The 20,902-nt window shown below is 36.7% G+C and overlaps 1 protein-coding gene across 2 annotated transcripts; it reads right to left on the bottom strand.

Moving 5' to 3' along the window:
* Positions 1 to 230: 230 nt before the first annotated feature.
* Positions 231 to 20,716, bottom strand: LOC307194967 (uncharacterized protein). Of its 2 annotated transcripts, none has more exons than XM_079938503.1 (12): positions 20,438 to 20,716; positions 20,044 to 20,115; positions 18,823 to 18,938; positions 9,963 to 10,093; positions 9,454 to 9,573; positions 7,275 to 7,373; positions 6,134 to 6,253; positions 4,948 to 5,019; positions 4,654 to 4,805; positions 3,015 to 3,121; positions 525 to 681; positions 231 to 429 (listed from the first exon to the last, which is right to left on the bottom strand). In XM_079938503.1, exons 4-11 carry the CDS (start codon positions 9,994 to 9,996, stop codon positions 540 to 542), a joined length of 846 nt encoding a protein of 281 aa, XP_079794629.1. In that variant the 5' UTR covers positions 9,997 to 10,093; positions 18,823 to 18,938; positions 20,044 to 20,115; positions 20,438 to 20,716; the 3' UTR covers positions 231 to 429; positions 525 to 539. The 2 variants fall into 2 exon arrangements, with proteins under 2 accessions (XP_079794629.1, XP_079794630.1); XM_079938504.1 differs by having other exon boundaries at positions 20,486 to 20,716.
* Positions 20,717 to 20,902: the final 186 nt, after the last annotated feature.

The raw sequence follows: 20,902 nt of genomic DNA, 5'->3' as shown, positions 1-20,902 counted from the left end.
GAGTGAAATTGATATATTGAAAATCTGCTAGGAAGACTTCTGCAAGCAACTTGAGAAATAGATGACTACGTCAATTTGTTTTAATTAATTTTTTTAAATTTCTGCTTTTTGTTATTATTGATATTTCTTTGCATTTTTTACATTCTTTGTATATTATGTGGTAAACCATTTATCATTTATATTTCCCACTGTATTTGTTCTAAACGCTTATTTCCACAGGTCACAATTGTAAATGAGTAGATTTTGAAATATAAAAAAAAGACTCCCAAAGACTAAGTATTTATGACAAATGATGTGTTTTTTAATTCATTTATATAACTCTCAGAAAATCAAACAGGTTCTGAGTTTCTAAGTTTTCTGTGCTTCTCTGTTTTTTCTCCTTTAACTCTAGACTCTGGCTTCTTCTATCATGAAGTCATTTATCAGTTTCTGTCACAAAAAAAAAGAATTATGAATAACATGAAGTGCCAATAGAAGAAAGGCAGGCAGGTCTTGAATATGGAATGTTATTGAGATGTGCAAACCTCATCAGTTTTTTTTTAACTTTCTTCTGAGTGTTTAGCACAGACAGGCTTCTCACACACACATGAAGAGGACATAGTGCAGGTATCCATGCCAACAGTGTTCACATTTGCATACACACAATTCCCCTGGAAATCCGTACTTGGCTTTGGTAGACTCCTGAGAAATTTAGAAAACACAAGTCACTGGCCACTCACTGTGTTCAAATTAAGTAGCATTACTTAAGAACGTGTTATGTGAAACCGATTATACCTGGCGCTGTAGGGAACTCAAGGGAGTAAAGGCACTCTCCCTCTTTGCAAAGAACTCATACATGTATATATACAAAAAGAGATAGACATTAAGTCATAAATAAGCTTCACAAAATGTGATAGTTGTTTATGAGTATTTATAAGTGGGAAAAGGTACACCTGTATAGAGAAGAAGAGAATGGTCCAGCTGGAAAATTATGGCAATAGCAGGAAAGACAGGACATATGATCTGGGGTACATAATTAAGTTTAAGTACAGATTAGCATGATAGAAACCACATGCATGTACAGCTACCATTGGAGGAGGGATATTTACTTATAAATACATTAGATATAAAAGCTAGCCAAAATTAGTAATGAAATTTAGAATATATATGTATATGTATATATGTGTGTGTGAGTGAGTGGGTGTGTGTGTTTATCCTTAAATAACCTGGATTTGAACTACGCAGTTCTACCTATATGCGGATTTTTTCAATGGTAAATACTACAGTACTACAGGTTGGTTTAACATGTAGTTTTGGAACTGCCTATAGAAGGGTAGACTATAAGTTCTAAGCAGATTTTCCACTACATGGAGGAGTTAGTGCCCCTAACACCCTTGCATTATTCATGGGTTAACTGTATATGTAATATTTCAGGACACTTGCCTCTGCTCTGATAATGTTCATTTTACTTTAATTCACATTTTACTTTAATTTACCACTGATATAAATGCCAGAGGGTAGATGTTATCAAATATGCTGATTGAATTTAGTCCTTTACTAAAGGTCTAGATTATAAAGAGCATTTTAGATCCATGTTAACAAGACTATTTTTCATCAACTCTAGAGCAAAGCTGGTTGTTCAGTACTATCTTAAAAAAAAAAAAAAGGCAAAGCTTATTTCGTGATTTATTAAATGCATAGTACATTTCTTTTAAAAATGCCAAAGGAACTAGAAAAAAAATTCTGAACTGTGTTGGGCATATTAAATCGCCAAAATATTTCATATGTTATTTCATTCATTCATTCAACATACCTACTGAATGTTCTATGTTCCAAACATTGTACAAGGTTTGAAGCAGAGGAAAACTTTCAATTTACAAAATTCCAGTAATTAAAATGATCAACAATAAAGTTAGAATAGACTAACAATTTGATGCAATAGTGCAGGCAAGGCTGGGAAAATATTCAAGAATATTTACACATAAAATATTTACACAAACTATGAAATACTTAAGGGACATGTAAAAAGGCTAAAATTATTTAAATATTAAATTTTAGCATATGATAAATGACATTAAAATCAGTGATGAAAGTAAAATGAATCATTTAAACAATACTGACAATTGATTACTTAATTGAAATACATAGAGAGACATATAATTATATCTACATTTGAACATACATGTTTCAGCTTTCTACCTTATGTCTTAAAATAAATTTCAAATGAACAAAGACAATCTCATTATACTTCAATGTTAACCATTTGTTCATATAATAAAAGCAAATAAACTTAAAAGGACAAATTATTAAAGGAAAACACTGGTAAGATATGTGTGCAAGAGAAGTCACAAACTTAATATATAAGGAATCATACCAAGAAATAAAAGGTAAATATTATAAAATGGTCAAAAGTATTATTAGAAGTTATAAGAAAAACAGCCTCACTAAACATAAGAATAATATAACCTAAAGGAACAAAATAAAAATAATCAGCTATCAAAATTATCAAACTTTAAAATATTATCTAAGATTGGCACACAGTGATGAAACAGCTTGAAAATATTTTTTCTGCCATAGCTGTCTAATGCAGTGTTTCTGAATAGCAATAGAAAAATATGTACTTAAAACCAAAAAAAAATCCCAAATTATTTGGCTGAGGAAAGACAATTTTATCTATACTTCTTCCCAATAAAAATACCAGAGAGGTCCCCATATTCATACTAATGATATTCTTCCCCACATTATATTTCTTATCTGAAATTGTAATCATTCAGCTCATCTAATAATAAGGGTATATTTACACTAATTATGAAATATCTAAGTGACTTTATGATTTACAAAATTGCTGACAGTATAGTATGAAATAAAAACAAGAAATAAAGAGGTCTAAATTCAATCCCTCTTTGAGAAGAGAAATGATCTTCTCTATTTCCTCAAGCTCTTTAGGCCAAAGGATCTTCTCTATTTCCTCAAGCTCCTTAGGCCAAAGACATTGAAAAAGGAGTAAGGAATTGGATTTTATACCAGAAACTTACAGGCCAGGAGAAGGAAGGGAGCCATCCTCCCACTTCCATTGATTGTCCTCTTCATTATAAGACAGGCCAAGCCAAGTGTGATTTGCTGCAAGTAACTTCATGATGTACTACATGGAACCAAAATACACAAAGGTGTTAATACTAAGAGTGCGTTAGAGATAAAAATATAGAACTTGTGTCTAAAGAATCATAAAAATAAAAATAATGCAGTCTATATATGCCCACTGATAAATAAAACATTAAAAAATATTTCAGTTCTTCAGTGTCTGTGCATTTCTTAAACCAGGAATTAAACACCAAGAAGAAAAAAAAAAAAAAGACAGAGCTAATAGAAAATTTTATTTTATTTTTTTTAGCTTAGTTCCAGTAATGATAAAGGTTTTTATTTCCCCAGTGTATTTTAGAAATATTTAAGTTGTAAAAAGAAAGGGCACAGCATTAACTGTATTGTAATTTCATCCGATTTTTTACACTTACATATATTTTTTAAGTCTATCACACAAATGCATGCACTTGGTTTTAGAAGTCAAATGATGCTAAATATTGATATATACAAAATAGTAGTCATTTCCTCCCTCAATGAATGCCATTCTCCAGAGGCAATTAACTGTTCCTAACTCTTTATTAGTTCTATGACTTCCTATTTTATGAAGGCAGAATTTTTAGTCTCATGCCCTATCTTCTCACCTCCTGTATCCTTTTGATATAGTTATTTCACAGTTTTTACTAGGTAAAATTTACCATACTTTTACTAGGTAAATATTATTTTTTTCTGAACCGAATAGTAAGCGATGATTATAATAGAAAATTTTATATTTAAGAAGACACCACACCAAGATATGAATTACTTTCTTATTTTATCATTTATTTAATGTTGTGCCTATTCCTAGAGCTTGAGATATATCATTGAACAAAAATGAGAAAGATCCCTGCTTCTGGGGGATGTGGGCCAGATAGAAGTAAAAAACATAGGTGTAAATGATATGATACATAAGAAGGTGACAAGTGCTATAAAAAGTTAAAGCAGGGTAAGAATGCCTAAAAGCACAGAGGAGGGTCTGGCGGTGGGGTGGGCACTGGTACACAGGTTGCAATTTTTTTTTTTTTTTTTTTTTTTAGTACACGGGCCTCTCACTGTTGTGGCCTCTCCCGTTGCGGAGCACAGGCTCCAGACGCGCAGGCTCAGCGGCCATGGCTCACGGGTCTAGCCGCTCCGCGGCATGTGGGATCTTCCCGGACCGGGGCACGAACCTGTGTCCCCTGCATCGGCAGGCGGACTCTCAACCACTGCGCCACCAGGGAAGCCCGACACAGGTTGCAATTTTAAGTAAGGTTGCCGGGGCAGGTCTCATTAAGAAGGTGACAACTGAATAAATAGTTGAAGGACATGAAGTAGTTCGCCGTGGTTGCATCTGAGAGAAGAGTTCTGCATGCAAACACAGTGTTTCTGCAGTGAATGCATGCATGGTGTGTTAGGAAAGAAAGGTGTGTTGATGTGGAGCACGCCAGGGAAAGATGAGTGGAAAACGAAGCAGGAGAATGCCCCTTACCCTGGTATCAGAGCTGCAGGTGAGCCCTTCCTTCTCCTGGTGGCTACTATACATTTATCCCAGAAGTAAAGAATGAACTACAATCTCACCATCAATCTACTCCTTTCTGTCTTTAAAAATGTAGCATTCAAAGAGATGCAAAGATCCGGACACTCTAACCAAGAAACAATTTGCACAGTTTGGTGGTAGCAGTGGTCTCTGTATTGTACCCAGTGACTCAGAGAAGGTCCACACCTGTCTCCTAGGAAAGAAAATATTTACAACTCAGAGCCCACAGAACCTCACAAACAAGGCCTCATGTCTTCACACATTCTCCCACTTCAAAGAATGAGGCTGTTATTAAAAATTACTATGTACTCGGAATTTTCTCACTTCCAAATTACCTTGTTCCACATTTAGTTCTTGTAGAGCCTCAGTGATATACTCATTCTGTTTTTGGAGCTGCTGTAAGATTTCTATATAAGACAACAAGACTTAACATTAGATAGGAATACACATGTCATCTGATTTTTTACTGTGCAAGAGTCATAATAATAATAATGATCAAGTGGCAAAACGTACAAATAATTTTAGTCCAATTCCCTTCCCTACTTAATTAGCTTCATCTCTGGCTGAAGTAATCAGCTGCTTAGAAACCATCCTTTTAAAATGCACAACTTAGTTATTATAGTCAGCAATACTGTATTATAAGCACAAAGTTGCTAAGAGATTAAAACTTAATTGTCAACACAAAAAGGAAATGATAGTTATGTAACATGATAAAGGTGTTAGCTAACACTATTGTAGTAATCATACTGCAATATATAAATGTATCAAACACACATGTTGTACCCCTCCAAATTACACAAGGTTATACATCAATCATATCTCAGTAAAAAAAAAAACAAAACAGTTTTTTAACATGACGAATCACTAATGGACTTTCAGATGGTTCATTTAATTTTTCACTATAGGTTCAATACCTCAAGGGAAAAAAAAACCCTACCATTTTAATGCAAGACCTTTGTAAAATATTTATTTATCACAACATAGACTATTTTTATATTATAATTTAATTAGCATAAAAGCAGCTTTATGATTACTCTATTATTGTAAGTGCCTCTCCTTAGGAGGCACTCAGAAACTATGAAAACACCACTGCTTTTCAGATATTTGAGTTCTTCCATTTTCATGCTCCCTCAACATCTTGCACATCTACTGCACACCTTGAAACTTTGGTTTATTTTTGGTCTATATATTTTCTCTAAGCCTCCCAAGGGCAGGGTTCATATTGTATTTATCCTTGATCACCAGCCACGTGGCTGGCATCTGGTGTGCACTGAATAAATGTGAATGATTAACTGAATGAACGAATTAATTAATTAATACAAGAGGCTATATTTGGTAAATGTGAGACACTCAGTTTCAGAATATCCATGAAGAACTAAGAGGCAAGAAGCCATCAAAACCACCATGCCGCTCTATTAGCTCCCATTGCATTATGCAACCAACCATTTTATGGCTGCAACAAGAAAAACAATCTAGCATTCTAAACTATCTAAAGATGGTTTGTTCTAGATCTAACATTACCTTTATTTTGCTCAAGAGCTTTTAGGACCTGAAGAAAGTTTTCCTCTTTGTTTTGCAAAGACTCAGTCTGTTGGATAAGGCTCTTCATCTTGCTCTCTGATTCCTGAACACTTTGAAAGTCTGGAACAAGCATTCCAGATGAGTATAAAACACATGCTCAGTTATGAAACAGTAGGGTATTAGATTGTGAAGCTTAATTTCTATAGTAGATCTTTAATAAAGTTCCCCATAAATGTTTTCAAAAACTGCAAAAAGATATTTGGCTAAGTATGTTTTCATTTATCCACTATTATTTCTAACGTCTATGCCTAAATCTAAAATATCATCCTAATTCCTTATAAGATTAAGTGTGTGTTTATATGAACAGGACAGTGGTTCAACTGAATTAAAATAGATGACAACAGCAAGAACCAAGTCTCAAATGAATCTTTTGGCATCATGCCTTGATGTAATGTGTAGAATTTCACTTCCTAATCAAATTTTAGAATTCTGAATTTCAAGCTAACTTTATCAATGAGAAACTACTATTTTTTTCCATATTCATAAGTCTTTATTATCTTTAAATAACCTTGGCTGCAAACATTTACAGACCAGAAATATTTACTGAAAATATCTGTAAATTCTTTCTAGCTTTTTTTTTTTTACATCTTTATTGGAGTATAATTGCTTTACAATGGAGAAACTACTATTTTAAAATAACCAGTTGTGAACAATTTTAATAATAATCCAAACATTCTGTTGGTCTAATCTAGGATGCTGCAGGAATGGGCAGTTTGAACAAACTGAAAAATTCCTTTTTATTTTCAACATAAAGACAGTTACAAATTCATCGAGCTTAATATATAGTAACTTCTAACTTTCAAAATACTGATAATAATCATTACACTCAGTAAATTCTGCAGTAATTTCAACAATATAGCTTCCCTGGAAAAAAAAAAAAAACGTGGTTACTGAGAACTCACAAGGTTAAATTCATTCATATAGTAAAAAGTTGTGATACTTTCATGTCATTTTTTCTTGTTCTCCATTCAGTATGGCAATAAAACATTTACCAAAAACTATTCTCTGGGAATGGTTTAATGAAATATGATCATCTGACAAATAGTCTATTATTTCTTTTCTCCCAATAGGTCAGACTTACAGTGATAACCAAAGAATCCACACAACATCAAGAGCAGCAGGCTGAACACTCCCAGGATCACAGGGGTTATTCCACATAGAGAGAAGGAAAAACGAGAGGCTAAGAAACAGAGTGAGGGAAATCAGAGGTAATGTAAACTCCTGCTATTTGAAAGACTAATATCATTATTTTCCTTTTATTATTGTTAAAATGCCCACATTTTCTGAAAAATAATGCCCAATGTGTGAATTACTATGAACTATTAGGCTGAATGACAGGGGGAAAAAAGTATTTTGGAGGATGTGCAGAAAAGAATTAAAGTAGCAGACCTGACTTGTTATCCTGAAAGGCCCGCTTACAAGGCTGGCCTTGGCTGGCATCTGGAAAGCTACATTTCAGTAGGGTTTCCACAACCATTAATTGATAGGCACGGCTTACCATGTTTCCACTGTTTGTGCAAACAATATAGCTTGTGCTGAACCGTTGCTTTCCTTCAGGAAGTCTGTAATTTTGTTACATGCCAGCTGGAAGCTGCCTGTGTGATTAACCCCCAGTAAATACCCTGAACATTGATTCTCTAATGAGTTTCCCTGGTTGGCAACATGTGACACATAGTCCCAACTTGTTGCTGGGGAATTCGTGGGACCTGTGTGACTCTACTGGGAGAGCACCCTTGCAAGCCTGAGCTTGGTCTCCCCAACACTTCACTCCATGTGCCTTTTCCATTTGCTGATGATGCTTGTTAGCCATTCATTGTCGTAAATCTCAGCTAGGAGTACAACTGTATAGAGTCCTGCGAGTTCTCCTAGTGAGACATTAAACCTGAGTGTGTCTTTGGGGACTTCCAGCACAGGTGAAAATTTTACATACAGGCATTATTAAATATCCTTAAACCAGACACAAAATTTCAGTTCAGATTACATTATCCTCATTAATATGATGAGATGGAGAAATGCTTAACAATTTTAAATCTGTGTTATTATTAAGATAGAACTCTTTATTTGAACTTGATGTAGTAGTATGTTCCTTTCATAAAGAATTACAGTAAATCTTAGCGAATGTTTTAAAGGGATGATATTTGGTTTTAGGTCAAACAACATCTATAATGTATTCAATTTCACAAAAATAATATGCTACATCCCCACATTCTAGAAACTAAACTTTCAGAGATCATTGTTAATAGTCTTTTATTGGTAAGTTTATTTCCCTCCAAAATAAATGTATAAACTCCAGTGTAAAAAAGATATTTCTTTATATTTTGGAAGAATTGTATTTCTGAAACAAGGTTAAAAAATTGCTGTCAAGAGAATGGTTATATTCATGACTAATACCCAAATCATTTCTTTAACTTTCTGAATCATATAACTTGGTGGTTATCAACCAGAGGAAAGTTTGTTCCCCAGGGGACATTAATAAATATCTGGAGAAATTCTTGGCGTCATAACTGACAGGCGGGTGGTACTGACGTCTAGTGCATGGATGCCAAGAATGGTGCTAAACATCCTACAATCACTAAACAGTGTCCCACAGCAAAGAGTTACCTAGCCCAAAATGTCATTAGTGCCGAGCTTGGAAACCCCTGTTCTATTAAAACATGTTAAGTTTAATTATGATCAAAAGGAGGCATCATGTAATAGGGTTCTACCTTTCTTTGTTTTTTTTTACAAATTTTCTGAGTTTTAAACCTTGAACAAGCTTAAGTCCCTCAGTTTCATGTAAGAAAACAAATCTAAATTTGGACCAATGGCTTCTTTCATCTTTAACTATGCTCTTTAATATATGAAAATTTCAAACCTGTCAGAAAATACACTTTCGTTTTACTTCTATATATGTTTTTTGTTGTTGTTGTTGTTTGCGGTACGCAGGCCTCTCACTGTTGCGGTCTCTCCTGTTGCGGAGCACAGGCTCCAGACGCGCAGGCTCAGCTGCCATGGCTCACGGGCCCAGCCGCTCCGCGGCACGTGGGATCCTCCCGGACCGGGGCACAAACCCGCATCCCCTGAATCGGCAGGCGGACTCTCAACCACTGCGCCACCAGGGAAGCCCTCTATATATGTTTTGAAAATGTTTTAATCTTTGTATTTTCTCTAAATTTTAAAATTTCCGAATAGTAACAAATAGAGAAACATAAAATGGAAGATGTATCTAAAGATAACAAAAAGAGACCGTAAATGAATAAAATCTGGTATATCTACTTTACCATCCACATTGGTGTGCTCAGGAATCGGGCGCCATTCATCCTCAGGTGGAGGAGGAGGAGGAAGGGCAAGAGGCTCTTCCACATCCACAATAGGGATTGTCTCTGTCTGCTCTGTGTTTTCTTTTAGCATAGAAAATATATAATTACTTTATAACCTTGTAAAGCAAGTGAGATTAGAACTTAAGAGATTCATTACCATTTTCAAAGATCACTGGAAATACAAATATAGTAGTAGTAAAATCAAAGATACTCAAAACACATTTCCACTGGACAGCCCATCCAGCTTTCCTAAAAGTATTTAAACTGGTTGATTACACTTTGGATCAAGTCAGGAAACAGATAATTATTTCTTTTAAATATATTTAAAGGCACTCTTTCAGGTATATGTGGGAAATATTAAAAATACAATGCCCCTAGTATAATCATAACCAGCACTTATGACAAACAAAAACAACAAAACTTTTATTTCCATTGAAATGGCACAGGACATTTAGATTTTAAAAAAATACCTGGAGGTTGATCACAGTCTGAAGCAGTTGACATTGTGGAGACTTTTGGATGATTTCTTTATCCCAAAGGTGAAGGAGAGCTTACAAAGTTGTTGGCGGATGAATGAAGAGATATTTCTTCCACTATCCTCCTACAGTTGATGACAAGTCCAGACCTCTCAGGTGGTACAGCTACTTACAGTTGTATGAAACTAACTCAATTTGGTAAAAACCACAGAGGAAATATGAATCTCTAACTGGATATTTTCTAATAGGTATACAAAAATAAAATCACGTCTACTTAACTAAACTATGTACAACAAGCCTTTAAATACCATCTGGTTTGTACAGGTAATAGTCCATCACTCCAGAAATAAATTAGGAAAAGCCACTGTCATAAATAATATAATTGAGTAGTCTAGAGTGAAAATTTTTATGAGAACTGAGTATGCAGTAAAGGAGACACAGGTATATGGAAACTAAGGTTCTAGACAACCAGAGGAATTTTTAAAAGGAATAATGCTGTAAATAACATATCTGTTCATCAAAGGTGGAGTTAAATGACTGCTTATATAAAAAGGCATTTGAAGAGAGAAATCACATCATAAAACCTATATGTCCAGATAGTGACAGTTTGGCTTAAGGTTTTTTGGTACTACCTCCACCCTGACTTTGTTTCAGAGGAAAAACAAATTCTATTCATATAAATATGGTTGGGTAGCCACCGACAATCTACCTTTTGCTCTTTACTGCTCAAGTGAAAAAAGTTCAATATTTGTAGTGGGAATAAATAGATATTGTACACAAACAAAAATAGACCTAAGACTCTTATCGGGGCTATAACCTCATAGAAACTAATGTATGTGTGAGTCAGGCGAAACCACACAAGATGCCTCAGATACAGGCAGTGGTCATAAGTTTCCCACGGTCCTATGTCCAGTTCAGATCAAAAGGTCTTACAGATAATCCTAAAAATATATCACATTTTATCTTTTAATGTATGAAATACAAGGTTGGCCGACCAAGAAGAATATTATAACATTCCTGTTCATTCAAAGATCTCAGTAGGGGCTTCCCTGGTCGCGCAGTGGTTGAGAGTCCGCCTGCCGATTCAGGGGACACGGGTTCGTGCCCCGGTCCAGGAAGATCCCACATGCTGCAGAGTGGCTGGGCCCGTGAGCCATGGCCGCTGAGCCTGTGTGTCCGGAGCCTGTGCTCCACAACGGGAGAGGCTACAACAGTGAGAGCCCCGCATACCACACACAAAAAAAAGATCTCAGTAAACCAAGGGTAGAGATAGAAGAGATTTTATAAAAAATATTCTACACCGATTGTCCGCCTATATTGTAATTCATTTTTATTTTGTTTACTTTCTGACTCTAAATTGAAAAATCTGGTGTCACCTTCAAGATGGCGGAGGAGTAAGAGGTGGAGATCAACTTCCTCCCCACAAATACATCAGAAATACATCTACATGTGGAACAACTCCTACAGAACACCTACTGAATGCTGGCAGAAAACCTCAGACTTCCCAAAAGCCGTGTGGCTGACAGGGTCTTGGTGTTCCGGCCGGGTGTCAGGCCTGAGGTGGGAGAGGCGAGTTCAGGACATTGGTCCACCAGAGACCTCCCAGCTCCACATAATATCAATCAGCAAGAGCTCTTCCAGAGATCTCCATCTCAACACTAACACCCAACTCCACTCAACAACCAGCAAGCTACAGTGCTGGGCACCCTGTGCCAAACAACTAACAAGACAGGAACACAGCCCCACCCATTAGCAGAGAGGCTGCCTAAAATCATAATAAGGCCACAGACACCCCAAAACACACCACTGGACGCAGTCCTGCCCACCAGAAAGACAAGATCCAGCCTCATCCACCAGACCACAGGCACTAGTCCCCTCCACCAGGAAGCCTGCACAACCCACTGAACCAACCTTAGCCACTGGGGGCAAACACCAAAAGCAACGGGAACTACTAACCTGCAGCCTGCAAAAAGGAGATTCCAAACTCAGTAAGTTAAGCAAAATGAGAAGACAGAGAAACACACAGCAGATGAAGGAGCAAGGTAAAAGCCCACCAGACTAAACAAATGAAGAGGAAATAGGCAGTCTACCTGAAAAAGAATTCAGAGTAATGCTAGCAAAGATGATCCAAAATCTTGGAAATAGAATGGAGAAAATACAAGAAACGTTTAACAAGAACCTAGAAGAAATAAAGAGCAAACAAACAATGATGAAAGACACAATAAATGAAATTAAAAATTCTCTTGAAGGAATCAATAGAAGAATAACTGAGGCAGAAGAATGGATAAGTGATCTGGAAGATAAAATAGTGGAAATAACTACTAAAGAGCAGAATACACAAAAAAGAATGAAAAGAATTGAGGACAGTCTCAGAGACCTCTGGAACAACATTAAACGCACCAACATTTGAATTATAGGGGTCCCAGAAGAAGAAGAGAAAAAGAAAGGGACTGAGAAAATATTTGAAACGATTATATTTGAAAACTTCCCTAATATGGGAAAGGAAATAGTCAATCAAGTCCAGGAAGAGCAGAGAGTCCCATACAGGATAAATCCAAGGAAAAACACTCAAGACACATATTAATCAAACTATCAAAAATTAAATACCAAGAAAAAAATATTAAAAGTAGCAAGGGAAAAACAACAAACAACATACAAGGGAATACCCATAAGGTTAACAGCTGATCTTTCGGCAGAAACTCTGCGAGCCAGAAGGGAGTGGCAAGACATATTTAAAATGATGAAAGGGAAACACCTACAAGCAAGAAGGTAATTTGTAAGGTGAAGCATAATCGTACTAAAGACTAAGAGAGCTATTTTGAATATGAAAGATTAAAGAATTAGTGAACTATTTAGAAATAATGGGGCATATATATGTTTCATGATGAAAATAATTATTACATTATATCATTGGTTAAAAAAGAAAAATTGCTGTAAAGAGGTATAATATTGTAAAGAAAAATGATAAAGAAGTAGATCAGAGAACTGACTTTTTGTTTAAGTGCAGAAAGTTAGTGATTAGGAAGAAATGGAAATGTTTGATGGACTTCCAAATGTGAGAAGTTAAGGCCTAAGCAAATGTTTTCAAGTTCTAATATTCCAATTACAGTGGTGTTGAGTGTTGAGCTTACCAGATGGTTGTTTCAGATGAAGTCTCTAGCAGTTCGAGAGAGCAAGACAAGAATAAGAAGGGACTATAACAAAGCCAGAAAGAACATATAGCCAGAACATAAATAATATTCCTCTTTCTCAGACTACATAGGGTTATTTTTTATTACACTCATTCTGTTTGAAAATTTCCGTAACAACTTGTTTTTACATCAAAATAGGTTTTTCTTTTGTCATCATTTCTCCATACTAGAACTCAATGTAAAACTCTTGCAAATGTACCAGTCTAAAATGGGTTTTTTTGAAGGAATGAAATCCACAATTGACATACATTTCTTTATTGTGTTTTTTACCATTATTGAATGGTGAAAACAGATAAAGCTATCAATCCTTTTCCACTGAGTTGAAACATATATATTCCAACTGCACTGTCACCGTTTATCCATTACACCATTGGAAATGCCACTTTAGACCACTAAGGGGGAAGCCAATATATTTCTACTCTTTATAATTAGAGTACAGACTGAAGGAGAAGGGAACCAAAAACCTCAAAACCTGAAGTTTATATAGAGAGAGTATATTTAGAGAATATAGAGTATACTTGTATTGGAATGAACTGAAAAAACAGACTGTAAAAAGTATATGTTCTGAAAAAAATGTTTCAAAGAATAAAGCAATTGAATTTAGATATATTTTAAAGGAACCAGGGATTGACTAGCTCTTCATCTAATAAAACTTAACATCTTAAAACTTTGTTTTTCAAAATCTCCTTCAGATAACTGGGGAGAATAATGAACTATTAGTATTCATGTATTAATATTTCCACTTAGCTAACACTAGCATAGTTTAGAAGATGGATTTAAATATCCCATTACATACAGTTTCTATTTAGAGCCCAAACTAGTGTCTAATCTATATAGGGATTATATTTAGAATCATAGTATTTGGTGGTGGTCATAGTGGTGATGGTGGCCTTTTTGGTGCTTTTTTCTTTTTTAAGTTCAGTGTTGAATTCTGTGCAAAATGGGCATGGCCCTTTAAATTATATTGCCCATTCATCTCCCTTGCTTAAAAACTGCCTTTCTCCGTAGACGATGCAAATTGTGAAGCCTGAAGTACAAATATGAACTGCTTTCTCACATGTTCATGAAGAGCTGGCAAATACTGAAGCTTCTTTGATAACAAGAGCCAATAACATATAGAGCCCAGAAGAGTCGTCTTGAGCTACAGCTCACACAACTGTGCCATTCGCCCACTGGGGTTCACCTCTTCCATTGGGACCAGATTCCAGCAGAAACTACCACACTGACACAGGTATCACCAACTATATCTATAGCTGTCGCTCTCAGCTTATCTCATCGTTACTAGTGCGTATACGGAGCACAAAGAATAGAGATTTTAAAAAGTAATCCAGTAAATTTAATCTTGTAGAAAAAGAACTAACCCATTCAGGTTTAAAACTCACTTTACAAGGTAAATTACCTCAGATTTTTTCATGGTTTACCATTGAATATAACTGATAGCACTGTTAGAAAATATTTCAGGATATCTCTCAGATTAACTGAGTTAATAAAGCAAATGGTCACATCGATGAAGCCAGGATATGAATAATAAAATAATTATTTAATCAGTAATTAATTGTTCTTGTCTGTATAATAGTGTGTTTCTCTATTTCACATCCAAATCTAGAATTTTCTTATTTATGTGATATAGCTTCCATATTCATAAGATATTACAAACTTGGTAAAGACTTTTTAAAGGCATTATAAACCTATTTCTGCACAATCATGTTTTCTTATGAGAAGTTATCTTGTGGGAAACTATTAAATGTTATAAGTGAATATTATGAACACACGAAGGCCTATATATTTTCATCAGTATAAAAGACAACAACAGGGCATAATTCTCTGAGGAAATAAAATATATAAAAAGTGTTTTATTTGATGATACGCTGGCAAACTAGTGAACATAAGAATTTTAAAACTTTTTGTGTTACAGAATTCTATTCTATATAAATTGCTTTGATTATAAAAATGATATTTGAAATACTTGAAATAAATTAACTTTTCAAAAAATTTGCAAGTAAAGTTAATATTTCAAGGAGAATTGGTTGCTTTTAGCCTATGCCTTCAAATATTATGGGCACAATGCTACACACCCCACAAGAGTACAACTAAACTAATTTGCATCCCAATTGTAGGTCTTTCATTTTTAACAACTTGTTGGAAGAGATTCTTCAGGAGATCACGGAAAGTAAACTATCTTTAATCATAAAAAAAGAGTGAAGATAAATAGAAAAAAAATCAGGAGAACTCCTGAAAGAGAAATTTTAGAATAACCTACTATGTAACACTAGTTATCTTTACAATACAAAATGACTCATAAAAATTATCTTTTTATTTTTCTGGATAGGGACAGTTTTTTTTTTTTTTTGGGGGGGACAGTTTTTAAGTGTAGTATAAACATTTCATAGATCATAGCACTGTTACCCTTTTAAAGTTAAATACCACATTTGGAGAACTCCAGGTAACAGGTGAAATGACATCTAAAGAGATGCTGGTAACTGATAATTTTAGGAATGGGAAAGAAAATAATCTGAGGCAAAAATCTTTCTTGGAAGAAAATTGCAGAAGTAAAATCATGCATCAGTATTTAAATGGTATGAAATAGTGATTTCAATAATACACAGAGAACTCAGAAAGACAGAACCTGAAAACTTAGTTTCAAAAAAACCTGTTGATGTCTGCATCTTAGAATTGTATCTCAAAAATGTTTAGAGATGAATGAAAAACACCCAGGATATGCAGAGTTGAAACACATCCCTTCCAAGAAGCAGATGCAGAAAGTGAGTATTTTTTTCTCCCAGTCCCTACTGAACTCTGATATTATTTTCTTTTCCTTGTTAAATAATTTTTCTAAAGAATGTCATTATAATTTAGCATATGGCACATTATGTCTCACTCTTTTTCAAGATTTTGTTACTTAAAAGATTTACCTGATGGACTTCACATGGTAAGAAGAAAACAAGTATATAGATCTCCTCGATTTGGAAAAAATCCTATTCTGTCAACTCCCTTCACACATACCGAAAACTTACATGCTTTCCAAGAAACAGTGTGACTATGGTGTGGTAACCACGTCTCTCTTTTAATCTCCAGAGACAAAAGAGCAGCTAATTTACGCAGAAGCAAAAATATGCGCTACAAAGTCCAATCGGACAAAGATAACAAGAACTGAATCACCTGAAGGAAAAGGTAAAGTTTATGTAGAGGACCTAGCTTACCTGTCCTCCAATTGCTCAGCTTACCACGGCCTCAAATAACTAAGTTAGCCTGCCCAGTTTCATGAGGTTGCTTAAACTATATCTTATAATCTAAACCAAAAAAATGGTATTGAAAGTGAAATGTCCATATTTAGTATATTCCAGATGATTAATGTAGTTTGGGTGCTATATACATAAATTCATAACTGAGCAAATCAAGCAGGAAAATTACTGCTTTTCAATTTGGAAACAATTGTGAATCTCCCGATGTCTATATCCACTCATTTTATGAAGTTTCAAGAAACAATATTTGATTAACATTATTTGATACATGTTTGGAATTATAATTTCTTCTACTGTTGAAGAACTGTAGTGAGGCTCCAATGAGAAAATGATGGATATATATGCAAGCATATGATATTTACAGGATAATAAATATCTTCTGATTATGGGTCAATAAAATTGACTATACAGATATGTTTTACTTATTTATTTATTTATGGCTGTGTTGGGTCTTCGTTTCTGTGTGAGGGCTTTCTCTAGTTGTGGTAAGTGGGGGCCACTCTTCATCGCGGTGCGCGGGCCTCTCACTATCGCGGCCTCTCTTGTTGCGCAGCACAGGCTCCAGACGCGCAGGCTCAGTAGCTGTGGCTCACGGGCCCAGTTGCTCCGCGGCATGTGGGATCTTTCCAGACCAAGGCTCGAACCCACGTCCGCTGCATCGGCAGGCAGATTCTCAACCACTGCGCCACCAGGGAAGCCCCAGATATGTTTTATTTAGAAGTATGTTTGCATCTCAAAAACCAAGTCCTCATATCTAGTATTCACTTTGTATTCATAAATCATGGAGATGAATCAGAGGATTATTTTGGTAAAGATAGAATAAGTGACTTCCCTCAGAGGTATATAGTAGCAGAATAGGGAGTAGAACCCTGGCATCTAACTCTCAGTCCGTTGGTGTTTCAAATTGTCCAGTATCCCTTTCAATTTATGATTTCAAGTTTGAAGACATTCAAGAGTTAGGGTCTTGAATTTACGGAACGTCCCCCTCTAAGCCCTGTAACTCAGTCTTTCCCCTGCTGGTCTCCTCAGCCTCTTTGTTTTCTGTCCGGGCAGGATCTTCAGTTCCATTTGCCTGCTTTCCCACTCTAGTGATTCTTGGAATCTTCTGTTTCTTTCTCCTTTTAACAACAGGAGTCTTGTGATTCACGGGTAAGTGGAAAAAGATCTGTGACCTGAACCAAATGTCTCCTCCCTTAAGAATTAACATTGCGCGGGCTCTCTCCAGTTGCAGCAAGCAGGAACCATTCCTCCTTGCGGTGCGCGGGCTTCTCACTGCGGTGGCCTCTCTCTTTGCAGAGCACGGGCTCCAGGCGACCAGGCTTCAGGAGTCGTTGCTCACAGGCTCCAGAGCGTAGGCCCAGCAGCTGTGGCGCATACGCCCAGTTGCTCTGCGGAATGTGGGATCCTCCTGGACCAGGGCTCGAACCTCTGTCCCCTGCATTGGCAGGCGGATTCTCAACCACTGCGCCACCTGGGAAGCCCCTGCAATGTTTTCTTGAGATTCTAGTCTGTCCTTTACTTTTAAAATCCTCATGAGGGAATTCCCTGGCGGTCCAGTGGTTAGGACTCCACGTTTCCACTGCTGGGGGCCCAGGTTCCATCCCTGGTCGGGGAACTAAGATCCAGCAAGCCTTTCGGTCTGGCCAAAAAAAAAAAAAAAAGTCCTCATGAATTTCTCTTGACCAAATTTGAATGAAAACATTCTATTGGGACTTCCCTGGTGGCGCAGTGGTTGAGAGTCCACCTGCCGATGCAGGGGACACGGGTTCATGCCCCGGTCCGGGAAGATTCCACATGCCGCGGAGCGGCTGGGCCCGTAAGCCATGGCCGCTGAGCCTGCGCGTCCAGAGCCTGTGCTCCACAACGGGAGAGGCCACAACAGTGAGAGGCCCACGTACCGCAAAAAAAAAAAGAAAAAAAAAAAAAAGAATCCGCCTGCCAATGCAGGGAACACGGGTTCGAGCCCTGGTCTGGGAAGATCCCACATGCTGTGGAGCAACTAAGCCCGTGTGCCACAACTACTGAGCCTGCACTCTAGAGCCCACGAGCCACAACTGCTGAAGCCCACGTGCCTAGAGCCCGTGCTCTGCAACAAGAGAAGCCACCACAATGAGAAGCCCTCGCACTGCAACGAAGAGTAGCCCCCGCTCACTGCAACTAGAGAAAGCCTGTGCACAGCAACGAAGACCCAACATAGCCCAAAATAAATAAATTTATTAAAAAAAAAATTCTATTACCTTCTCAAATTTAAAAGAATTAATTTCTCCATTCTCACAAAATTAAAAACAAAAAAGATATTAAAGACCATTATGGTTTCATATTACTGAGAACCTAGAATATAGATAGGAACTTTTTATTTCTAATGTCAGAAGTTTGACAATTCATCAGAGATGGGTGAATCTAGTTGCTTCAAACATCTACCTTTTCCGTCAGTCTTGCCAGGCTTTGGGTACTACCAGGCCTTGATCTATTTTGTGACTCCGAAGGTGACCGAAGAAATCTCAGGATGGAATAAGTCCCTTCTTGATCACTCATCTCTAAAGTAAAAAGAGGTGAGGTATGTGTTTTGCATTAAAACTTTGTAACAGAAAGATTTTTATCCAAAGAAAAATTAAAAGGTTAGTCTATAGCAACACACCAGGATTAAGATGTATGTGTGTGTCTGTGGACGTGTGTTTATTAACTCCTTCAAGTGCCTAAAGCATGTAGACTGAGACTGATTTATATAAGAAATGAAAACCTTTCAGTATTTTTGCTAAAGTCATTTGTACTCCTAGTAACTACAGCCATGATTATTAGAAAATAAGGAAAGAATTTTTTTAAATTTACCAATAGATTAGATAGGCTGGGTCCTATTCAGTTCAGCTCAAAATGTTCAACGTATATATATACACATGTTAGACAAAGTGATACCATCCCAAATTACTGAGACACTTTTAAAACTATTAATTCAAAAAACAAAAATTCTACTTTTGGGGATTCTGAAAAAATATAAATATCTTGGCTTAAAACATATATATATATATATATATATATGTATACATATATACATATATATGTGTATTCAGGACTACATATCAGTAGTAAAAAGTTCTTACAAGGGGGCCTCCCTGGTGGCGAGGTGGTTGAGAGTCCGCCTGCCGATGCAGGGGACGCGGGTTCATGCCCCGGTCTGGGAAGATCCCACATGCCACGGAGCGGCTGGGCCCGTGAGCCATGGCCATTGAGCCTGCGTGTCCGGAGCCTGTGCTCCGCAACGGGAGAGGCCACAACAGTGAGAGGCCCGCGTATCACAAAAAATAAGAAATAAAAACAATGTATAGTTTTTATCCATATAGATTATACCATAATGTATTTAGGCAATCCCATACTGCTGGACATTTAGGTTGTTTCCATTTTTTTGTGAATATTAAAAAAAATTTGTCCTGTACTTTCAAATATTTCCTTAGGAAAAAAATTTTTAACAAGAAATTATGGGGCCAAGGGATATATACATTAAAGAACTTTGATACATATTACCAAATGCCCTCCAGAAAAGTTGTTTCCATTTATACAACACTAGTGTGAAAGTGTTCACATTTGATATTTTTAAGAAATACTGGTGAATTATTCTTCTACTTGAGTTTCATCCACGAATCTTACCTCACGTGAAGACCTATAATCTTCCAGTGAAAAGAAATTCATTTCTATAAGTCTGTTTCTATGAGCCAGACCCTGTGGGGGAAGAGGAGTGAGGTAGGAAACATAAGGTGAAATTGATTATGCAGAGACAAACCCAGCCCTATTTCACCAGGTTCTAACCACATTCCTTGCTTATTCTTTTCTTCCCTTACCAACCTCCAGCCACAACTAACCATCACCCTTTAGAAGGCATCCCCATTCTTCACCTACCACATCTCTTCCAACTACTTTACAAACACAGTCTACGGAATGTTCTGACCACTAGGACCCCCCACCACTAGGTTATGCTGCCTGTTGTCTGGCTGTCAGCTGACCCACTCCTATCCTCCGATGCAATTCTTAATCTCAGAATCACCATTGAGTCTGCCACTTGTCATCATGGGCAGGCAGTCAGCTGAATTACCTCCCAGAGACTAATTTAATTCAATCACACAAAGTTTCATGAGTGGAGTCTGGACACTTCAGGAACACTGACTGCTGTGCATTTTCTTCTCTCTTTACCGTCATCCTGGATTGACTTTGTCAATCTCAAAACAGAAAGATCCCGAGCCCTCAATCCCAATGCCAGAAAGGAACGAACGAAGTCTGCTGAGAGAACGTAGGGAGTAGGGGTGGGAGAAATAGTAATGGTTGTCAAAAGGTGGCAGAGAGAGATGCCATCATTTGCTGGAGGACTGCTGTGTGTATAACCATATTGAAACCTCCCAGCGCTGACAGCTACTTACTATCATCCCCCTCTTACAAATGAAGAAACTGATGTTAAGAAGGTAATTGACTTACCAAAGACCACATTATTGCTAATTCTTGACCCATGTTTAAA

This window comes from Stenella coeruleoalba (assembly GCF_951394435.1).
Source record: "Stenella coeruleoalba genome assembly, chromosome: 11".
Lineage (NCBI taxonomy): Eukaryota > Metazoa > Chordata > Mammalia > Artiodactyla > Delphinidae > Stenella > Stenella coeruleoalba.
This window is presented reverse-complemented; position numbering and strand designations above follow the sequence as displayed.

What these genes read in the sequence shown, in the direction of transcription:
- LOC307194967 (XM_079938503.1), bottom strand. Translation starts at nt 9,996, where the DNA reads ATGTCAACTGCTTCAGACTGTGATCAACCTCCAG. An exon ending in TGAGCACACCAATGTGGATG is followed by an intron (nt 7,374 to 9,453) that starts GTAAAGTAGATA and finishes TCTGTTTCTTAG; the next exon opens with CCTCTCGTTTTTCCTTCTCT. An exon ending in CAGAAAGGAGTAGATTGATG is followed by an intron (nt 3,122 to 4,653) that starts GTGAGATTGTAG and finishes GGTTCCATGTAG; the next exon opens with TACATCATGAAGTTACTTGC.